Source organism: Pseudorca crassidens, chromosome 5 (genome assembly GCF_039906515.1).
Source record: "Pseudorca crassidens isolate mPseCra1 chromosome 5, mPseCra1.hap1, whole genome shotgun sequence".
NCBI classification, from domain to species: domain Eukaryota; kingdom Metazoa; phylum Chordata; class Mammalia; order Artiodactyla; family Delphinidae; genus Pseudorca; species Pseudorca crassidens.
In genome coordinates, this window is record NC_090300.1 from 21,933,838 (window position 1) to 21,952,842 (window position 19,005).

General features: G+C 40.4%; 2 protein-coding genes across 4 annotated transcripts in view; one reads left to right on the forward strand and one right to left on the reverse strand.

The window, feature by feature from the left end:
* EIF2A (eukaryotic translation initiation factor 2A) overlaps window positions 1–6,467 on the reverse strand; it is a 37,813-nt gene extending 31,346 nt beyond the window's left edge. For 2 of the 3 annotated variants that reach the window (XR_010943443.1, XM_067737507.1), the window contains exon 1: window positions 6,317–6,467. Coding sequence is in view for 1 of the 3 variants with exons in the window: in XM_067737507.1 (XP_067593608.1) it covers window positions 6,317–6,368 (52 nt within the window). In the remaining 2 variants the exon portion in view is untranslated. The remainder of the gene's footprint in view (window positions 1–6,316) is intronic. The other variant, XM_067737508.1, reaches the window with a different exon arrangement.
* A 541-nt stretch (window positions 6,468–7,008) lies between these two features.
* SERP1 (stress associated endoplasmic reticulum protein 1) lies at window positions 7,009–11,212 on the forward strand. Its single transcript, XM_067737511.1, has 3 exons — window positions 7,009–7,143; window positions 7,434–7,509; window positions 8,689–11,212. The coding sequence occupies exons 1-3, from the start codon at window positions 7,060–7,062 to the stop codon at window positions 8,727–8,729; spliced, it is 201 nt and encodes a 66-aa protein (XP_067593612.1). The 5' UTR covers window positions 7,009–7,059; the 3' UTR covers window positions 8,730–11,212.
* The last annotated feature ends 7,793 nt before the right edge of the window (window positions 11,213–19,005 follow it).

A 19,005-nucleotide genomic window follows, 5' to 3' on the forward strand; every position in this document is an offset into this window, starting at 1 on the left:
GAAAACAAGCCATTCTTTTCTTAATACTACAGTTAAGGTTTTAATAAACATTTATTTGAGGGATTAATAAAAAGTGAATTTCCCAAACTAGGGGGTTTGTAGTTGTCAGATTACATGTTATCGCTAGGTTGCATAAAATTCTGTCAGGCTAATGAGGTCCCTCCCACAAGCTGCAGTGACAATTTAACTCACTAATCGTTCTTTCAAAATTCTCATACTTATCTAGGAAAACAAAACAGTACATTATCAGTGTATACCCAATGAAGTCGCAATACTTTTAAAATGTACCATATGATGATGCAATCAAACCATGCTCTATTGCCTTAACACATGCCTGAAGTGATTGGCAAAAAAGAAAAAAAGCTTTCCCTAGCTCATCTCAGCTTCCTGTGTTCTCATGACACTTGTACCTAGTGACCTTGGTCCTCTGTATCTGTTGACTTTGCTGTTATTACCGACCACAATGTTCACTTGGTGAAAATCCAAAGTTTTCGTACGTTATATTAAAGTGGCAGCTGTACCTCAGAACCCATGAAGGTAGCCTTCTGGCCACAGCAGTGGGAACTTTCAGGGTATTCAGGGCAACCAGTATGGGTACAAGGTTTTCCTTTTCCAAAATTTCTATTTCATACTTATATCCCAAACTAAGACATGTAGAAGATCCCAAAAGAGTTGCTAAGACTGAATGTTTATGTACCCCTACCCCAAATCCATATGTTGAAACTTAATCCCTAATGATATTTGGAATGGCTTTGGGGAGGTAATTAGATCATGAAGGAAGAACCCTTATGAATGGGATTACTGCCCTCATGAAAGAGGCCCCAAAGAGGTCCCTTGTCTCTTCCACCATGTGAGGACACAGTGCAGAATGGCTGTCTATGAGCCAGGAAGCAGGTGATCACCAGACGCTGAATCTGCCAGTGCCCTGATCTTGGATTTGCCAGCCTCCGGAACTGTAAGAAATAAATTTCTGTTGTTTACCACCCAGTCTATGATATTTTTGTTACAGGAGCCAGAATGGACTAAGACAGGAGTGGGGGAGCAAAACTCCCACTTAACTTAATAATGCAGATTATTAACCCAAAATCTCAGAAGGCAACACCGACAGAAATGTCAGTGTGAAAAGTGCCATGTCTTTCTTGCTCAAGTAGCATTCAGTCTCATGTGGCTTTCAATTACTGGTTTTAGTATGTTTCTGGAGAAGCAAAATCTTGAGTCAAATCAATCAACTGCTTTTCAACATGCATATGTTCACATTCTAAATAAAGAACACTTTGAAAACAAAAATTAAAAGGTTACATAGTCTATGACTCCATTTATAAAACTTTTTTTTTAAGGAAAATACATTTGTATTTTGCATAGAGATGGAGAAAAAAAGGCAAACTGTTGTTGTTTGAAATTTAGAAGTACATTTCAATTGTCCCTTGAATAATAATCAAGATAATTTCACTAGGTAGTCTCAATAATTTTGTATTATATTAAGGTTGCTATTCAATATTTATCACAAATCATTATGTTCGGCCATGCTATAAAAACTTACTAAAAAAAAAATGGTTGGCTTTTCACCAGGATATATAACACTCATGAAATGACAAAATTATCATGATACAGGACAGATCAGTGGTTGCCAACGGTTGGAGTTGGAAGGAGGGTCCAATGATAAACGGGTAACATCTTTGTGGTGACAGAGCATTTCTATATTCTGATAGTGGTGGCTACATGAATCTACACATGATAAAATATAGATATGCACAAACTAGTAAAATCCAAATAAGGAGAGCAGTTTAGTAAATACGACTGTACCAGTGTCAATTTCCTGGTTTGGCTAAGATACTATAAGATATTATCATTGGGGAAAGCTAGATGAAGGATATGCAGGAACTTTCTTTATTCTCTCTGCAACTTCTTTCAAGTCTTAATTTATATCAAAATAAAAAGGCTTTTAAAAAGCCCATCCCTTTTTGGTAATACTTTGTTCACAAAACGGCAAGAAATAAAACCAATCAAAAGTCTGTCAACATTTCTGAAGAACTGATTTGCCTGGGAATACAAAACAGAGGTGTTAAATTAAAATTAAAAATCGAATAGACCAAGATTTTTGTACTAAGATAAAAACATATTCTGCAAGACAAAAGTACATATCAAAGCTACTTCATACACTGATGATACTGTTGATTCCCATTAAATTAGACAACCTTTGTACATGATGCTTTACAACAGATATGTCTGTTATATGTGAACTAATTATCAATTAAATTCATCATTAAAGTCATATTGAGTCATTATAGTTTTGTTCGTACATGTAAACCACTATTTAAAACAAATATTTTCTTTCACACTTCCCTACATAGAAGCATAACTATGAGAAAGTGCTGTAAGACATTTTGGAACCACTAAGATACTATACTGGATTTATTAGTTTGAGCAACTTCTTATACAAACTTGAATATGTGGATATACAAAGTTTATCAGAAGAAACACAAAATCAGGTTCATAACAGAACATAAACTGCATTATAAGTTAATAAAAGCAAAAATAAATATGGACTCAAATTCTTTTCAATAACTGAAACAATTTTTTTCTACATATGAATTTCTAATGAGGAATTCATTTTAATTAGAAGCGACTAAATGTAAAACACTGAGTAAAATGTGGGGATAGCTTAACATAGTGTATTGACACTTGATATGATTCCTTATTTTTAGTGATTTTCCCCTTAATCAAAAAGGATCAGCAATATGTTCTACTGGAAAGAAAAATCTGGAATGCTAACAGTTCTTTTCATTAAAGCAACAAATAAATGCCAGAGTTTCACACAGAATAACTGTTTAAAAACAACAATTACATTAAATACTGTACCTACATAGTATCTTTTTAAAACTTACTAGCCTTTCTAGATACTCACATACTATTTATTGCTCTAGGCCTGAGTTAATATGAGAAAACTACTGGACTTCAACAAACAAGGGTCCTATGCCAGGGATATGGTGATCATTATAGTATGATACTTTTTCCAATGCTTACATCCCCTGAAGTATATATCAATTTAAGAAAATGACTCAGTCTTGATTATCTCAATGGCTTCAACTAGGCAAGCTGATTGGACAATATGGGCTTCATGTAAAGGCTATTGTTTTACATACCTAGCATCCAGGCCCCCCTTTTAGGAGACTTTAGTTTTCCTTTGGGAAATATTCAGGGGTGAGAATATAATTTGGTCCTGGTGATCTGATTAAAAATTGACTGATTCAAAGATGAGCATGAGCCAAGCCAAAGACAGCCAGCCTTGAGACTGGCACAGATGTGCACTTTCCTCTGGGGCCGTTGAGCTGCTTGACTGTAAACCTGGAGCTCCCGATTAGAACGTCAGCCTGACAATAAGTTTAATCGGAAAGAAAGCAAGAGCTGAAGGAGGAAGAAAAACAGATTTTTGGAGTCATGTGAATACCTGGATGTAACAGTAGAAGCTTTAAGGTTACATGAGCTTTTTCTTAAAAAAAAAAAAAATCCCCTTTTTGGGGTTTCTCTGGTGGTGCAGTGGTTAAGAATCCACCTGCCAAAGCAGGGGACACGGATTCAAAGCCCTGGTCTGGGAAGATCCCACATGCCATGGAGCCACAACTACTGAGCCTGCGCTCTAGAGCCTACAAACCACAACTACTGAGCCTGCGTGCAACAAGTACTGAAGCCCACGCGCCTAGAGCCTGGGCTCCACAACAACAGAAGCCACTGCAATGAGAAGCCCACGCACCACAACGAAGAGTAAGCCCCGCTCACACAACTTGAGAAAGCCCACGTGCAGCAACGAAGACCCAACGCAGCCAAAAATAAATAATTTTTAAAATATCCCCTTTTTACCTGCTTTAGCTTTTTGTCATTTCCAATTGAAAGTCATAACTAATAAAATTTACTGGATAATCTTTAAATTATTCACAACTCCAAAGTCCCGTAAGTCTATATTTAAAAAAAGGTTCTGGAAGTAAAAGAATCTATTATTGACTGAAATACCTATACTAAGAATGTTTAAAAGATTAATCAGTGTGTTCCAGTGAAAGAAAAATGGGCCATGGAGTTGAATGACTGAATATAATCCTGACTCTGCCAATTTGCAATGTGAATTTCCCTGAGCTGCTATAAATATGAGAATATTTGGAGCACACAGACTAGATAACCCTTAAGCTCTTACGAAGTCCTTGACCTTAAGCACTGTAAGAAAACTGTCACTCTTGGTTAATCTGACTACAAATAAAGTGGTTATCATTCACTAATTTATTCTTCCATTAAACACTTAGTGTTGGGCTTCCCTGGTGGCGCAGTGGTTAAGAATCCGCCCGCCAATGCAGGAGACACGGGTTCGAGCCCTGGTCCGGGAAGATCCCACATGCCGCAGAGCAACTAAGCTTGTGCGCCACAACTACTGAGCCTGAGCTCTAGAGCCTGCGAGCCACAACTACTGAGCCCATGTGCCACAACTACTGAAGCCCGTGTGGCTAGAGCCCGTGCTCTGCAACGAGAAGCCACCGCAATGAGAAGCCTGTGCACCACAACAAAGAGTAGCCCCTGCTCGCCGCATCCAGAGAAAAGCCCGCGTGCAGCAATGAAGACACAACACAGCCAAAAATAAAAAAACAAAACAAAAACAAAAAAACCCACTTAGTGTCTATTGTTTACCAAGCATTGTACTTGGTACTGAGAAGACAGGGATGAATAAGGCTCTGCCCCTGCCATTAAGGAATTTACAGTCTAGCAAGGGAGAAGAGCATCTAAACAACTAGATATTTACCCTATGTGGTAAGTGGGGAAAAAAACCCCAAAAACCTCAAGTATATATGAGGTACCAAAATAGGCTGGGGAAAGACTATCTGGGAAGAGTAAGGAAAGACTTCACAAAGTAATGATGTCTAAAATGAAATTTAAATGACAAAAAGACATCAGCCAAATCAAGAGGAAGAGAGTAGTGTTAGACTGAGGAAATAGGTTGTTCAAGGGTTTTATGAGCAGTTCAGTATTGATGGAGAACAAAATAGGATAGGATGGCAAGGAGTAAAATGAATGACAAGAGCTATTCAAGGATTATAAAGGGTTCTATATGCTATGCTAAACAGGATGGAATTTACCCTGCAAGCAGTCACTGTAAGGATTTTAAAAGGGAAAAAATAATGATCAAATTTTAAAATGTACCAGTTTTTAAAGTTCAAAAAAAGCATTTAGTATTCCAAAATTATAAGTAAGATACAAGCTACCTTTATGAAGCTACAGAAATAAATTCATTTAGTTACTTTTTAAGCAGTATCTGCCTGGTATGTTATCTAACAAATTAGTTTTTGATAAATGTGTGGTGAATCAACTGTGGTAGCCAGATTGAATATGAATGGGCAGGGTGCTTAATAACAAAGATTTCAAAATGTAGAATGGTGAAAAGTGCAAAAGCTTATTTTCCCCCCAAGTCTCAGGGGGAAATAACCCCTTTCCTCAAAAGTAGACAACCTTTCTCTCAATGGTTTCTTTTTCCTTAATGTTATTAAGTTATTGGTAACTTATAGCCTTCTTTTCCCTCCCAACTCCCCTCTCCTTACTTGATGCTCATATATGAGACTCCAGCCATTAATCCAGAGTCATCGCCGACATTGTCCAAGACTAAGTTTATTATCTTCTCCAACATTATAAACTCTGCCTCAGCTTCGAAACCTCAGGAATCCTGTAATGTTCTAACGTTGCTACTTTATCTTTATAATGTTCATTATATGCTACCATCCCAGACCACACTCTCATCCCCTTAAAACCTACACTACTGCAGCTCCACTCGCCCTACTCAGTCCCACAAATTTCATTAAAGCAAGGAGTGCAGGATTCGGTATCACTTAAATTCAGGTGTATTTAATGTGCGTGGTTATTCTAGTAGACCGAGTCATACGTTTACGTTTTTTTCTTATTACAGAGCTAGCTAAATGACTTCACCCTGTCAACAGGGCCTGTCACCAAGTAAGCGTTAGTGTAACACCAGTATTGCAGACCCAGAGTAACAAATCCCACTAGCACTCTTCGTTTTTATGCCCCTTCCTCTATTCCTGTAGAACTTGAAGTGTCAGGAAAGAATGATGGACGAGCAAAAGGGAAGGGGAATGCTGGAGCTCCGAGGCTAGAGCCTAACTTCCGACTGCCACGCTACACCAAGAAATCCAAAAAGCCCTCCGGCTCTCCTACAATCCACAAGAAAAGGCGGATCAGACTCCAAGGCTTCTCGGGTGGTGCCCAAGATTAGAGACACAAAAATTACTGCTCTAAAGAAATAATCCCTTGCTCGTTCAGAGCTCACCTGTAAGGAGCGGCGCGGACGGCGCCATCTTGTTCCGGAAAGAGAAACTCATATACTTGGGTCAGAGTTCACGAGAGCCGAACCCGGCCCCAACACGTCTCCTCCGGCGTGAGGCGGCGAACTGGTGTTTCCGGGGTCGCCAGCCTCGGGGCCAATTCACTTCCGGTCGGAGAGAGACAAGAAAAAGGAGGCCGAACGCGCACGCGCAGCTCTGGGTCAACACTTTACGGAGCGTGGAGGGGCGGAGCTAAGGTTGGAGTGCCGGCCTTCGCCCTCCCTCTCCCTCTTCCTCAGCAGGCGGAGCGTGCACTTCCGCGGGGCGGAGTCGGCCCAATGCTGACGTTGGCAGCCGAACCCGAAGTAGTTCGAGGCGACGGCTTGCACCGTCCGGTTGTTGCGTTGTGTAGCGTCGCGTTCTCTTCCACTCTCACTCCACGCTCCCGGCGGAGGCCCCAGCGGGGACGCGAGAATATCACGGCGGCCTGCTCTCCCCCTCCCGCTTGCCCGTCTCGCTCGGCCGGACGGTCCGGCGTCGTCAGTCAGCCGGCGGCCCGCGCCCAGCTAAGGGCTCAGCCCCCGCGCCCGCCGCGCCCAGGCCCAGCGGCCGGAGCTAGCGCCCCACCTGAGAGCCTCCTCGCTCCGGCGACGCGGGCACCGGGAGTGGAGCGTTGGTCGCAGAGGCCCGAGGAGAAGCGAGCGAGCGAGGCCCAGCGGTGGCCGGGGCAGGTGGTTGCGCTGCGAAGATGGTCGCCAAGCAGCGGATCCGTATGGCCAACGAGAAGCACAGCAAGAACATCACCCAGCGCGGCAACGTCGCCAAGACCTCGGTAAGGGAAAAGCGGGCGCCCCTGTTGGTTCCGCAGCCGGGTATGAGGCCCGGGCCCCGGGGCCGCGCCGAGCTCTCTTCCCCAGACCCGGGCGACTCAAGGGCCCGAGGTCGCGAGCTGGACGCTAAGTTGGGAGCTCAGGGAGGTGGGTGCCGGGGCCGGGCGGCTCGGGAACGCAGGGGAGACCAGTGAGGTGCAGGGACCCGGCGACCTGGCCCGGGGTGCAGGGTGAGAGCCCGGGGTCTGAGTGGTTTTTTTGCATTGGAGACCGTGCATTTTCCTTTTTGCAGAGAAATGCTCCCGAAGAGAAGGCGTCTGTAGGACCCTGGTTATTGGCTCTCTTCATTTTTGTTGTTTGTGGTTCTGGTAAGTGCTTTGGGGGCGATCATCGGGTAGGGTGTTGGATGACGGGTTGGGGATGACGTGGTGATCCATCAGTGGTGAATCCTGCCCGCATAGTTCTCAATCCACCTGCCGGGAGCTCCTCATAATTCTGTTTTATCTGAACCCAGTTACTTGTCGCACATATGCACAGAGGGTGGTGCTCTAGAAACTTCTCCCCGCTTGATTTGAGCTCACAGGAGAGCAGAAAAGGAGGTCAGGTCCTTAGTAATGATCGAGTTGACAAATATTAGACCAAAACAAAAAACAAAAACACCTCCCAGAATGAGAATTTAGAATATTTTGAAACCTTTGCGAAAGTGAAGCTTATGAACAACATGTACATGCGGATGTTCGAACTTAATTTAACATGTTCCGAAATCTAATGTCTTTATGTCAAAATTGGATATATTTTATAAAGTAAAGCTAGTGCAAAGAATTGGCTCATTGTAGAGGAACTTGTACCTGATTGGCAATTTAACGTGCGAGACAAATGTTTTTAGTTTAATAAAAGAAATGTTTGACATATGGTAGGAAAAAATAGTTATCAGGGCAGACTGCTGTTAGAGTAGTAGACTCTTGCCCAAGGAGATGGATTACAGAATGCCTTCTTCTCTTCATCTTACTATGCAAGCTGTTAATATGGAAATACTTGTTTCTGTTTTACATGTTCTGACATCTTAAAGTTACTGAGGTTTCTTTTAAACATTTCACTTTGCCTGTCTCCTAAACATACCAATTGGAAGCTTTCCTGATAACTGGCCAAGAGCCAAGCAATTTATGTAACCTAAAGATTATTGAATTTCAGCCTTGTGAGAATGAGGAACTGTGCGTATGTTACAGGCCAAGTACACCTAATGTTTAGGGTTAAACCAAAATAATTGTATGCTAGAAAAACCTTTTTGCTTTGGTGCTTTAATTTCTTTCTAAAAATCACTGCTTATTTGGTAACTCTCTAGACATTTTGGCATAAAATTCAAGGAAGCTGAGGCATAAAATATTGTATTATTACGGTAGGCCTGTGTTCATATTACTATGAAGTTACATAGTACTTGCAAGTAATTGTAAGGGTATTCTTGGATTCTTGAACTACCTTAATGTTTGTCAGTTGTCAGGCCTGTTTTATTCCAAGCATGTTTTAATACTTGCTCTTTCTCTTTACAGCAATTTTCCAGATTATTCAAAGTATCAGGATGGGCATGTGAAGTGACTGACCTTAAGATGTTTCCATTCTCCTGTGAATTTTAACTTGAACTCATTCCTGATGTTTGATACCCTGGTTAAAAACAATTCAGTAAAGCATCCTGCCTCAGAATGACTTTTCATATCATCCTTCATGTGTCATTCCAAGGTTTCTTCACAAGTCATTCCAAGTTTTCTAGTCCATACCACAGTGCCTTGCAAAAGCACCACATGAATAAAGCAATAAAATTTGTTAAGCTACAGTAGTGGACCCTACTTATTCAGTCAGTAAAGAGTAAGTTTTTTTTTTAATGTGGTTATTAGAACAGTATACAATATAGGTAATTAGATTGAATCTGTGTAGACAGGGTCTAGATTTTGTTAGCCCTAATGTGTAAATGCAATTAGCTTAATTTAAAATTTGGAATCCTACGGTTTTTATATAGCTAGGCACTTTATTACTATTTCTTGAAAGCACACTCCCATAGAGGGTCATGTAACCGTCCTGTAATAAGGTGCTTATAAATGGAACAACTACACGGTTAGCCTAGTTTCCCCGAAATCTTTAGCACCTGAAAATTTTAAAAAGCTTCTAAATGCCTAATATAAAGGGAGATGCTTATAGCCACAACGTCTATTTTAACAATATTATTTCTATTACACTACCTTGGATTTTGCATGAGTGAATATACTAACGTAAGAGGCCATAAGAAAACAACTTGGTTGAGCATTTTATAACTTAGTCACTTCGGTTTCACTATAAGCAGCCATGGTGGAGTAAAGTCAGGGAAGGTTTTTTATATCACCATTGATTTCACCAGAATTACTTTAATATATGAAAGGGGCCTATTATGCTCACAACACTTTAGGGAAAAATAGTACTAAAAATGGATGCCTCATCAGGACATACTGTTGAGTCCAGTGTGCCGTAGGACAGCATGTTAATAGCACTTTTAATACCAAAAAGGCACATCAACTGCAAATTAGTTTGGAAATGCTTTTTCTTGATTTATGATTAAAATTCTGTTAGGGTACTAGATACATCAGACTAAAGTGTCATGTGAAATTAAATGGATTTACTGATACGGATCAGTCTTCAGTCTTCCCTTTGTTGTATGATTTTACAGGTTATGATTGATCAAACTTTCTTTTTACTAATGGTAAGGGTGAGTGATAAGGCAGGTTTTGAGTTTTCTGGTACTGTTGAAAATTTCAAGTATTGGCTATTTAAATTCTTAGCCATAATGATGAAAAAAAGCCTGAGAGGTGTCTATGTGGTAGTGAATTGGAAAGAAAGCTGCTTGTTTGCTATGTTAATTGCCTCAGGATATCTCTTGAAAATAAGCTGTTTTAAGAGGAACAGAAGGGAAATCTACTACCTAGTCTATATACAGTGTGAACCTCAGAGCTTCCCATACCCCTAAGTATGGGGAGAATAAAGGAGAGGAGTGGTTAAGGACGTTTAGGAACTTGACTACAATAGGAAAGGAATCTGCTGACCTTAGGCCAGCAGGTTTTTATCTGCATTGTTACCTGCCTTTCTCACCCAGGAAATCAACCCCTGTACTTGTTTCCCTCTTGGAAACAAGTGTCTTGGTTAACTAATTCTATTTTGTTGTAACTTAAAAAATGAAAGTTATTGTTCTAAATCCATAGCAGGTGCCTTATTCTTTGCTTTGAGTCAAACTATTCCATATCAGAATTTCCCTTGGTTTCCTATAGATAACTGGCTTTAAGACATTGAGGAGTTTTGTTTTGTTTTTAATGTACAATGTCTGTTAATTTGACTGTTAACTTGCCATAGTGAGCAATCATTTTACATATGTAAAGTTGCATTCCCTTTGTATATCGTGTCATTACCAATTGGGTGCATTTTTAAGGGTGGATTATGCATGTTTGGGTCAATGAAAGCTATGTCATTTCATTAACCCTTTAAAAATAAAGATCCCTGAATATTTGATGCCTTCTAAAAGGAAATGATTTTATAGAGTTCTTATCTGAGTATACTTTTTATACTTAATAGAAAATGATTTTAAGGAACGCCTGGTATGTTGTCCTTGAGTTAAAAGAAATAGTACCCAGAGGCACAAATTTAAGGTTTTAACTGGGAATAGGTAGCAAGAAAAATATATAAAAGCACAATGAATTAAATACTTTCCCAACTGGGGTTTACCCTCATCTCATTATTTGAGTCTGGTTCAAGGAAAAGCACAATTTTTTTTCTTTTTTTTGATTTCCCTTTCCCAGTTGAATTTTATATGTCATCTAATATTGAGCACAATGTGAGAATAAATACTTTATCGGGGTTGTCTACATTATCCAATTACTCTTTGTAATTTAGCTATAACGTTTCAAGGAGTTGTCAGTGATTTCATTGTATCTGTTGGGTTGTATATAATGTTGCTCAAAATGATTGAGTGAGCTTCCAAAATAAGTGAAGATTTTCATTGTAACAGAATGCATTGTAATAGGCTTTGATTTACATTAAAGAAATGTATATACTCAACTGCAAGGCCATGGCTATTGTCGCTGAGGTTCCTGGAGTTTCGTTGGCACAAAGGACTACCATGTAGTGCTGGATCATATTCTTGGGAGGTTCAGCAACAAAATTTTATTATGCTTTTAGCATCTGTAAAATTTAGGACATCATCAGATTTTCCATTTAGAAATTGTTCTGAAGTTTGATTCACATTTACCTATGTATTCGTTTTTTTAACTTGTCATTTTAGATGCAAACCACAACTTTAAGAGGTAGGAGTTGGGTTCAATAACAAATTCTATGACACTCCCACAGAGAATCCTTTCCTGTCTAAACACAGTCCCACTCTAGCTGCTTGTACCACTTTATCTTCAAGTTAGAACAAAAATGGCCAAATCTGGAAAGAGTGCTAACGAGCAATAAAATGCTAGAAATCAAGCTGAAGGGAAAAATTCAACTGTCTGGACTTAAATAATTCAAAGTAAATTCATATCAAAGAATCAAAGATAGAAATGCCATAGAGGGCTTCCCTGGTGGTGCAGTGGTTAAGAATACACCTGCCAATGCAGGGTACACGGGTTTGAGCCCTGGCCGGGGAAGATCCCACATGCTGCGGAGCAGCTAAGCCCATGTGCCACAACTACTGAGCCTGTGAGCTACAACTACTGAGCCCACATACCACAACTACTGAAGCCCACGTGCCTAGAGCCCATGCTCTGCAGCTATAGAAGCCCCTGCAATGAGAAGCCCGCGCACTGCACCCACCCGAAGAGTGGCCTCCACTCGCTGCAAGCAGAGAAAGCCGCGCACAGCAATGAAGAACCAAAGACAGCCAAAAATAAATTATTTTTTTAAATGACGGGAAATTTAGTACAACTGCCTCCATTTACAGATAAGTAAGAAATTCATTTATTCAGTGAATATTGAGTAAGTTGTGTGCCAGATCTGGAGATAGATATGTGAATACGGAATCTCAACACTCAGGTATCTTTCAGTCCAGTAGTGAGGAAAAAGACAATACAATGAAAACGACCATAATTGTGATAAGTCTTTCAAAGGAAAAGTAAAACCAGATAAATGGTGGATTTGCCCTCACAGAACTAGTTGAGGTAGAGTAGAAACTAGAGCCAAGATTTCCTGACTCACTCAACCATCTAGAAACCATAAGAGTGACTGCAAAATACCCACACAGCACACTTCTGTTTTCATGAGCTCTTTGCTTCTGCTTTTAGAAAGCTAAAATTTTTTTCATGTTGCCAATTTAAAGAAGAAAGAAAAAAAGTTTGTCCTTTTATGGATGCAACTTTTTTTTGAAAATGAACTTGTGACAAATTTACTATTGGTGTTTCCTGTACAGCACAAAATTAACAAAGATCAAATCAGTAATGTTATTCACTTTCACATATTCCAGAGTACATTTTTAAAAGTAGTTTTGCTAAAGTTTTTTTTGTTTAATTTCTTTTTTATCTGTGATGTTGAAAAATAATTTTTGATAGCCCAGTAGTCAAAAAAATACACATATGTGCTCTCCACAGATACCAGTTTCAGTGAATAATGCATATGTGACTTCTTTTCCAGTGTAAAAAAATTAAAACCATGATTTCAATATCATTAAATGGGTTAGTAACAGGTTTTTCTTCTTTTCTCACTGTTACGGAGAAAGTCAAACAGGAGAATGAGAATAATTGAGTTTGGAGCTAAAAGGAACTTTTCAAATGATCTTGATTTACACTTGAGGAAATTATGGCCTGGAGAAGTTATCTTTCCCATCAGTGAACCAGTAGCAGAGCAAGCATTAGAAAACTGGATTTGGGATGACCAAATTGGCTCTTTAGTATGTTGAGTGCCAAGGAATTACAATTCTTTAGGAATGTTTCCTCTTACCTGAGAAGATTATATATGAATCGCATGAACCCCCTTGAGTGTTTGATAAAGGTAAAGTCTGAGGATTAACTAAACTTCAGTGGCTTCCTACTGCCATTGGGTTGCATTAACTCTTTAGCTTTGATTTTTAGGACATTTCACAACATGGCCCAACCTAGCCTTGTCCCAACATCTTCCTGTCATAAACTCGCTCTAGCCCAAAGACTCTACTTTCATTCTTCAGATGCCTTGTGCTTTTTTTTTCAATGCTTACTTCCTTTATTTGTATAATTCACAGTAAGTTTCTTGTACCTCAATTTTTTCAGATTCAGCATTCCAGACATGGTAACAAACACAGAATTGACCTTAAATAGAGACATAAAATGGTGATTTGCCTACACACTCTGACTTGAGGGAGGTTATAAAAGTGAAAACAACTAAAAAGTATTCCTTAACTCTTGGTTTTGGGCTCAACATTTTACCATTTTGAGTACTGTCTTCTCCCTGGGGTTCTGTTAAAATCACAAATACATGAAAGGCTCATATTATCTAGGTTCAACGTACATGAGCTCTATTGCATTACTTTTATTTTGACTAGTGGAATTGGTTAGCATTAAAATCACTTTTCTTTCCTCTAGAAGGAAGAATGAACTTCAAGAGAAAACTGATCCCCATATACAGGCAAACCTCAGAGATAACGTGGGTTCAGTTCCAGACCACCACAATAAAGTGAATATCACAATAAAGCGAGTCACAGGAATTGTCCGATTTCCCAGTGCATATGAAAGTTATGTTTACACTACACTGTAGTCTATTAAGTGTGCAATAGCATTAGGTCTTCAAAAGATGAATATACCTTAATTAAAAAATACTTTATTGGGACTTCCCTGGTGGTCCAATGGCTAAGACTCTGAGCTCCCAATGCAGGTGGCCTGGGTTCAATCCCTGGTCAGGGAACTAGATCTCACATGCCTCAACTAAGAGTTCACATGCCACAACTAAAGATCCCACGTGCCGCAACTAACACCCGGTGCAGCAAAATAAATATTTTTAAAAATAACAATCATCTAACAATGCAGGGTTGCCACAAAAACTCAATCTGTCTAAAAAAAAAAAAAAAAAAAAAAGTGGGCTTCCCTAATAGTGCAGTGGTTAAGAATCCGCCTGCCAATGCAGGGGACACGAGTTTGAGCCCTGGTCTGGGAAGATCCCACATGCCACAGAGCAACTAAGCCCACGAGCCACAACTACTAAGCTGGCGCACCACAACTACTGAGCCTGCACTCTAAAGCCCGCGAGCCACAACTACTGAGCCCATGTGCCACTACTGAAGCCCACGCGCCTAGAGCCTGTGCTCCGCAACAAGAGAAGCCACTGCAACGAGAAGCCCGTGCACTGCAATGAAGAGTAAGCCCCGCTCGCACAACTAGAGAAAGCCCACGCGTAGCAACGAAGACCCAACACAGCCAAAAATAAATAAATAAATTTATTTATTTTTTAAAAAAATAAAGCAATATCTGCTTAGGCATATCTTACTTTATTGTTCTTCACAGATACTGCATTTTTTACAAATTAAAGGTTGCAGCAACCCAGTGTCAACCATAAGCACCATTTTTCCAACAGCATTTGTTCACTTTACTGTTTTTTTCTAGTTTCATTAAGATATAATTGACATATAGCACTGTGTAAATTTAAGATGTAGAGCATAGTGATTTAACCTACATACTTCATGAAATGATCACAATAAGTTTAGTGATCATCCATCATCTCATATAGATACAAAATTAAAGAAATAGAAAAAAAATTTTTCCTTGTGATGAAAACTCTTAGGATTTCCTCTCTTAATAACGTTCATATATAACATACAGCAGTGTTCATTGTATTTATCAGGTTGTACATTACATCTAATACTTATTTTTCTTATAACTGGAAGTTGTACCTTTTGATTGCCTTCATCCAATTCCCCCTCCCCCCAGCTCCACCACTGCCTCAAATCTCATCTCTTTTTCTCTGAGTTAGTTGATTTGTTTTTGAAGTATAGTTGACCTACAACACTATGTCAGTTCCTGGTACCCAACATAGTGATTCAATATTTCTATACACTTCAAAATGATCATCATGATAAGTCTGGTTATGATCTGTCACCATACAAAGACATTACATAACCATTGACTATTTTCCCCACATTTCACCTCTGTGACTCATTTATTTTGCAGCTGGAATTTTGTACCGCCTCACCTGTCACCTACTTCTCTCCTCCCCCTAGTCCCTTCCCCTCTGGCAACCACCTGTTTGTTCTCTAGATAATCTGCACTTCAAATGTTTTTGCTCATTTTTCCTACGTTACAATACTACACAGCCTTCAAAGTCTAGCTTAAATTTTACCTCCTCTGTGAAGTTGTCCCTTGCTATGGGCGTCAGAAACACTCTCTTTGGAACTGATGACTCTGGACCAGTTAGTGTTTATTATGTTCCCATAATTCTTGGTTTTGTTTCTTAGTTTCTCAGCTAGTGTACGCAGTCCTTAAGAACAAATGCCAGGGGCTTCCCTGGTGGTGCAGTGGTTAAGAATCTGCCTGCCAATGCAGGGGACACGGGTTTGAGCCCTGGCCTGGGAAGATCCCACATGCTGTGGAGCAAACAAGCCCGTGCGCCACAACTACTGAGCCTGTGCTCTAGAGCCCGTGAGCCCGCGCACAGCAACGAAGACCCAATGCCAAAAATAAATTTAAAAATTTATTAAAAAAAAAAGAACAAATGCCATATTTTTCTTTTTCATTCTTTTTCATTTACTCTTACCACCACAAAAGCTAGTGTGAAACTTTACATACATAGGGGGAACTCAACATTTTATTTATTTTTAAATATTTATTTATCTTTGGCTGCATTGATTCTTAGTTGCAGCACGAGGGATTTTTGATGCGGTGCAGGAGCTTCTCTCTAGCTGTGGCGCATGGGCTTCAGAGCAGGCGGGCTCAGTAGTTGTGTCACTCGGGCTTAGTTGCCTGGCGGCATGTGGGATATTAAGCTCCCAGACCAGGGATCGAACCCACTTCCCCTGCATTGGAAGGTGGATCCTTAACCACTGGACCACCAGGGAAGTCCTGAGCCCAACATTTGAGTTGAGTGATAAAGTGAAGGAGAGCAATGAGAACGCTGTTATATCAGAATCATCTTTAAAGTAAGAACGTGTCTTGTAAGATCATCTAACTCCAAAATAACATGCATCCCAGATACTTCCAATCCTGGCCACCTCTGCTTAATGGCGGAGCTCAGCATTAGAATTCAGACTACCTTAGAAACAAACTCTCCCAAGAGAAGCTTGATATTTGGAAATATATCAATAGCCGTATTTGTCCTTTAGTCACATTTGAGAACCGTTCATAATAATAGTAATTGAGAAAACCAAAAAATGCTTCACAAAGAAAGCTGATACCTCACTATACCAGTCTGTCCAGTTATAAGGAATGAGTCAAACCACCGCACCTGCTGTTTAGGACAGGTGCCTATGGGCTGTCAGCTGCCCTCTGTCCCCAGCCCCATTCTAGGGCACAGGAAGGGGCAAGGATGCCACACTGGGGCGCCCTTCTCCACACCAGACTGGGAACCCAGAATGGCTCTGTACCCCCCAAACCAGATCCAGTCCCTGGGAGAATAGCTGCTTCTCTTCACAGAGGAATTCCCTACCGCAAGGCCGTACCACATTGTTAAGCATTTGGGGTGTGGTGTGGTTACCAAATCAGATCTCATACTCTGGGCAGAGGAGACTCACAGGGCCCCTCTGGGTAAATGCCGGTCGCGCTCCCACTCAGAGCTCCTGAACAGCACTTAGTTCCTGACACCCAGGAGTGCTGGGGAACCAGGGTGAACCACGAAGTTGCTGCAGGTTTGTTTTCTGTTTGACACACTGAGCGTCAGTTAATAAACAATTGTAGATTCTAAGGTGGAAAGGCATCCAGGACTGAGACAGACTATAATTTCTGACAAAGCCTGAATCATAAAGATAAATCAACACTGGAAGTACCCAAGCATGTTTCTGCCTAGCTCCAGTCTCGGTTACCCGTGCATGGCCCACCTATTAATTACAAATGGATTACACAAAGAAGGAAGGTACCAGAGAGAATGAAAACATGAAATCTTAAAGTCATTTCTGCTTGCTTGAGAACAACATCAGGATTTTTTCAAGGTGAGATCCCTTTCTTTTGCTAAACATTACGTTTAAATCCATCTGCACTGCGAAGGACAGACAGGCAAAGTGGATCAGTGGAGTTTAATATCCAGCCTGTGTCAATGGTCTAATCTCCCACTACTCAAGAGTGTGGCCAGGGGACCCACAGTAACCTGGAAACTTCTTAGGAATGCAGAATCTCGGGCCTCACCCAAGGCCCACTGAAAGGTAATTTGCATTTTCACAGGACCACCATCTGATTTGTATGAAAATTAAACTTTGAGAAGTTTTAAAGCAGGCTCTGAGTTCTCAATCTATGGCCTTAAATCCCCTAAGTTTCTTGGCCTAAGGAAAAGGAAACACTTACCCTCTTGTCACACGCAACTGTTCTGAAACCTAATGATGGTAAAAGCACTTTGAAAACTTAAAAATACTCTATGCAAAAAACATTCCCCTGCTCCGTGAACCGCAAAAACAAAGAGATCTCTGATAGGGTAAGGGGCCTTCCTCATCGAAAACAAAAAGAAGGCAGCTTCCATATTTAACGTGGCAGGAAGTCACCAGCTTTCTTTTTCTCAATATTTGTAGGGCTGTAAAGAACGTGGATGTTTATACGTTGTTTCCTTGTACAGATGTATATAGAATTTCTCTAGTCCTGAAGTGGAACTTCTGGGTATGAGGTATGTACATCTTCAAATGTATTAAGTATGGTGAAATCATTATCCAAAATAGGTTCTAAAAAATTAAATTTACACCAGCAATGTGTAAGAGTTCCTATATCCTCAACTTTTGCCCTTCTAATAAGAAAATAGTCTCAGTGTTGTTGTAATATGCATTTGTCTGATTCCTAGCAAGGTTGAGCAACTTTTCAAATGCTGGCTCTGAAGCCTGTGTTTGTACCTATTTTTTATCGCTTTGTATCTGTGTAACCTTGGGCAATCTATTTAAAGTCTCAGTTTCGCAACTATAAAATGAAATTAAATGAGCTAATGCATGTTGCATGATCAGGCCACCCAAGATGGATATTCTCTTGCTCTCTGTACATCCCCTGCCCAACCAGTGCCTGCTTTGCCTCTGCCCTACCCGTATGACTGACCTTCCTAGTACTTGCCCCTGGCCCCAGCTAGTGAAAGCTTATCAGAGTCCTAACCACTGGACCTCCAGGGAACTCCCAGTGATGGCTGATCAAAGGTGTGATGAAGGGTGTGCTCCTCTGCTCCTCTGTTCCCTGTGCTCCTCTGTTTCCCTAGTAACTAATGAGCCTACCTGATGTCAATTCCCCTATAACTGGTAATTTTGCCCCCACCCCCAACCCAGCAAAGACTGCCACCATGTCCTGCTCACTGTCTGCCACACATGGTGGGATGTCGTTCCAGGACCTTGCTTCAGACGTGTAAGCTCCCCCTTATCCATTAAACGATTGATGTCTCTGTTGCTGACTCCAGGCTCTAGGCCTGAGAGGTACAGCCCAACACATGTAGAGCACATAGAAAAGAGACTGGCATAACAAGATGCCCAAGATTCACCTGATATATTTCCTGCCCTAGATATGGAATCGGCCATTTTCTCAGAGTTCTTTGTACCAGGATATGGTATTTAGAGATCACAACCTAAAGTCTATGGATGCTAATTGCCCATGTGTTTTCATTGCTTCAAAGACTTTTAGTGAACAAAGATAGAAAATATGATAAAACAAAGATAACAAAAGATAGAAAACAAAAGAGAAAATACAACATGAATTTATATCAATAATTCCAACTAAAATTTAAGATGACAGGTTTTCACATAT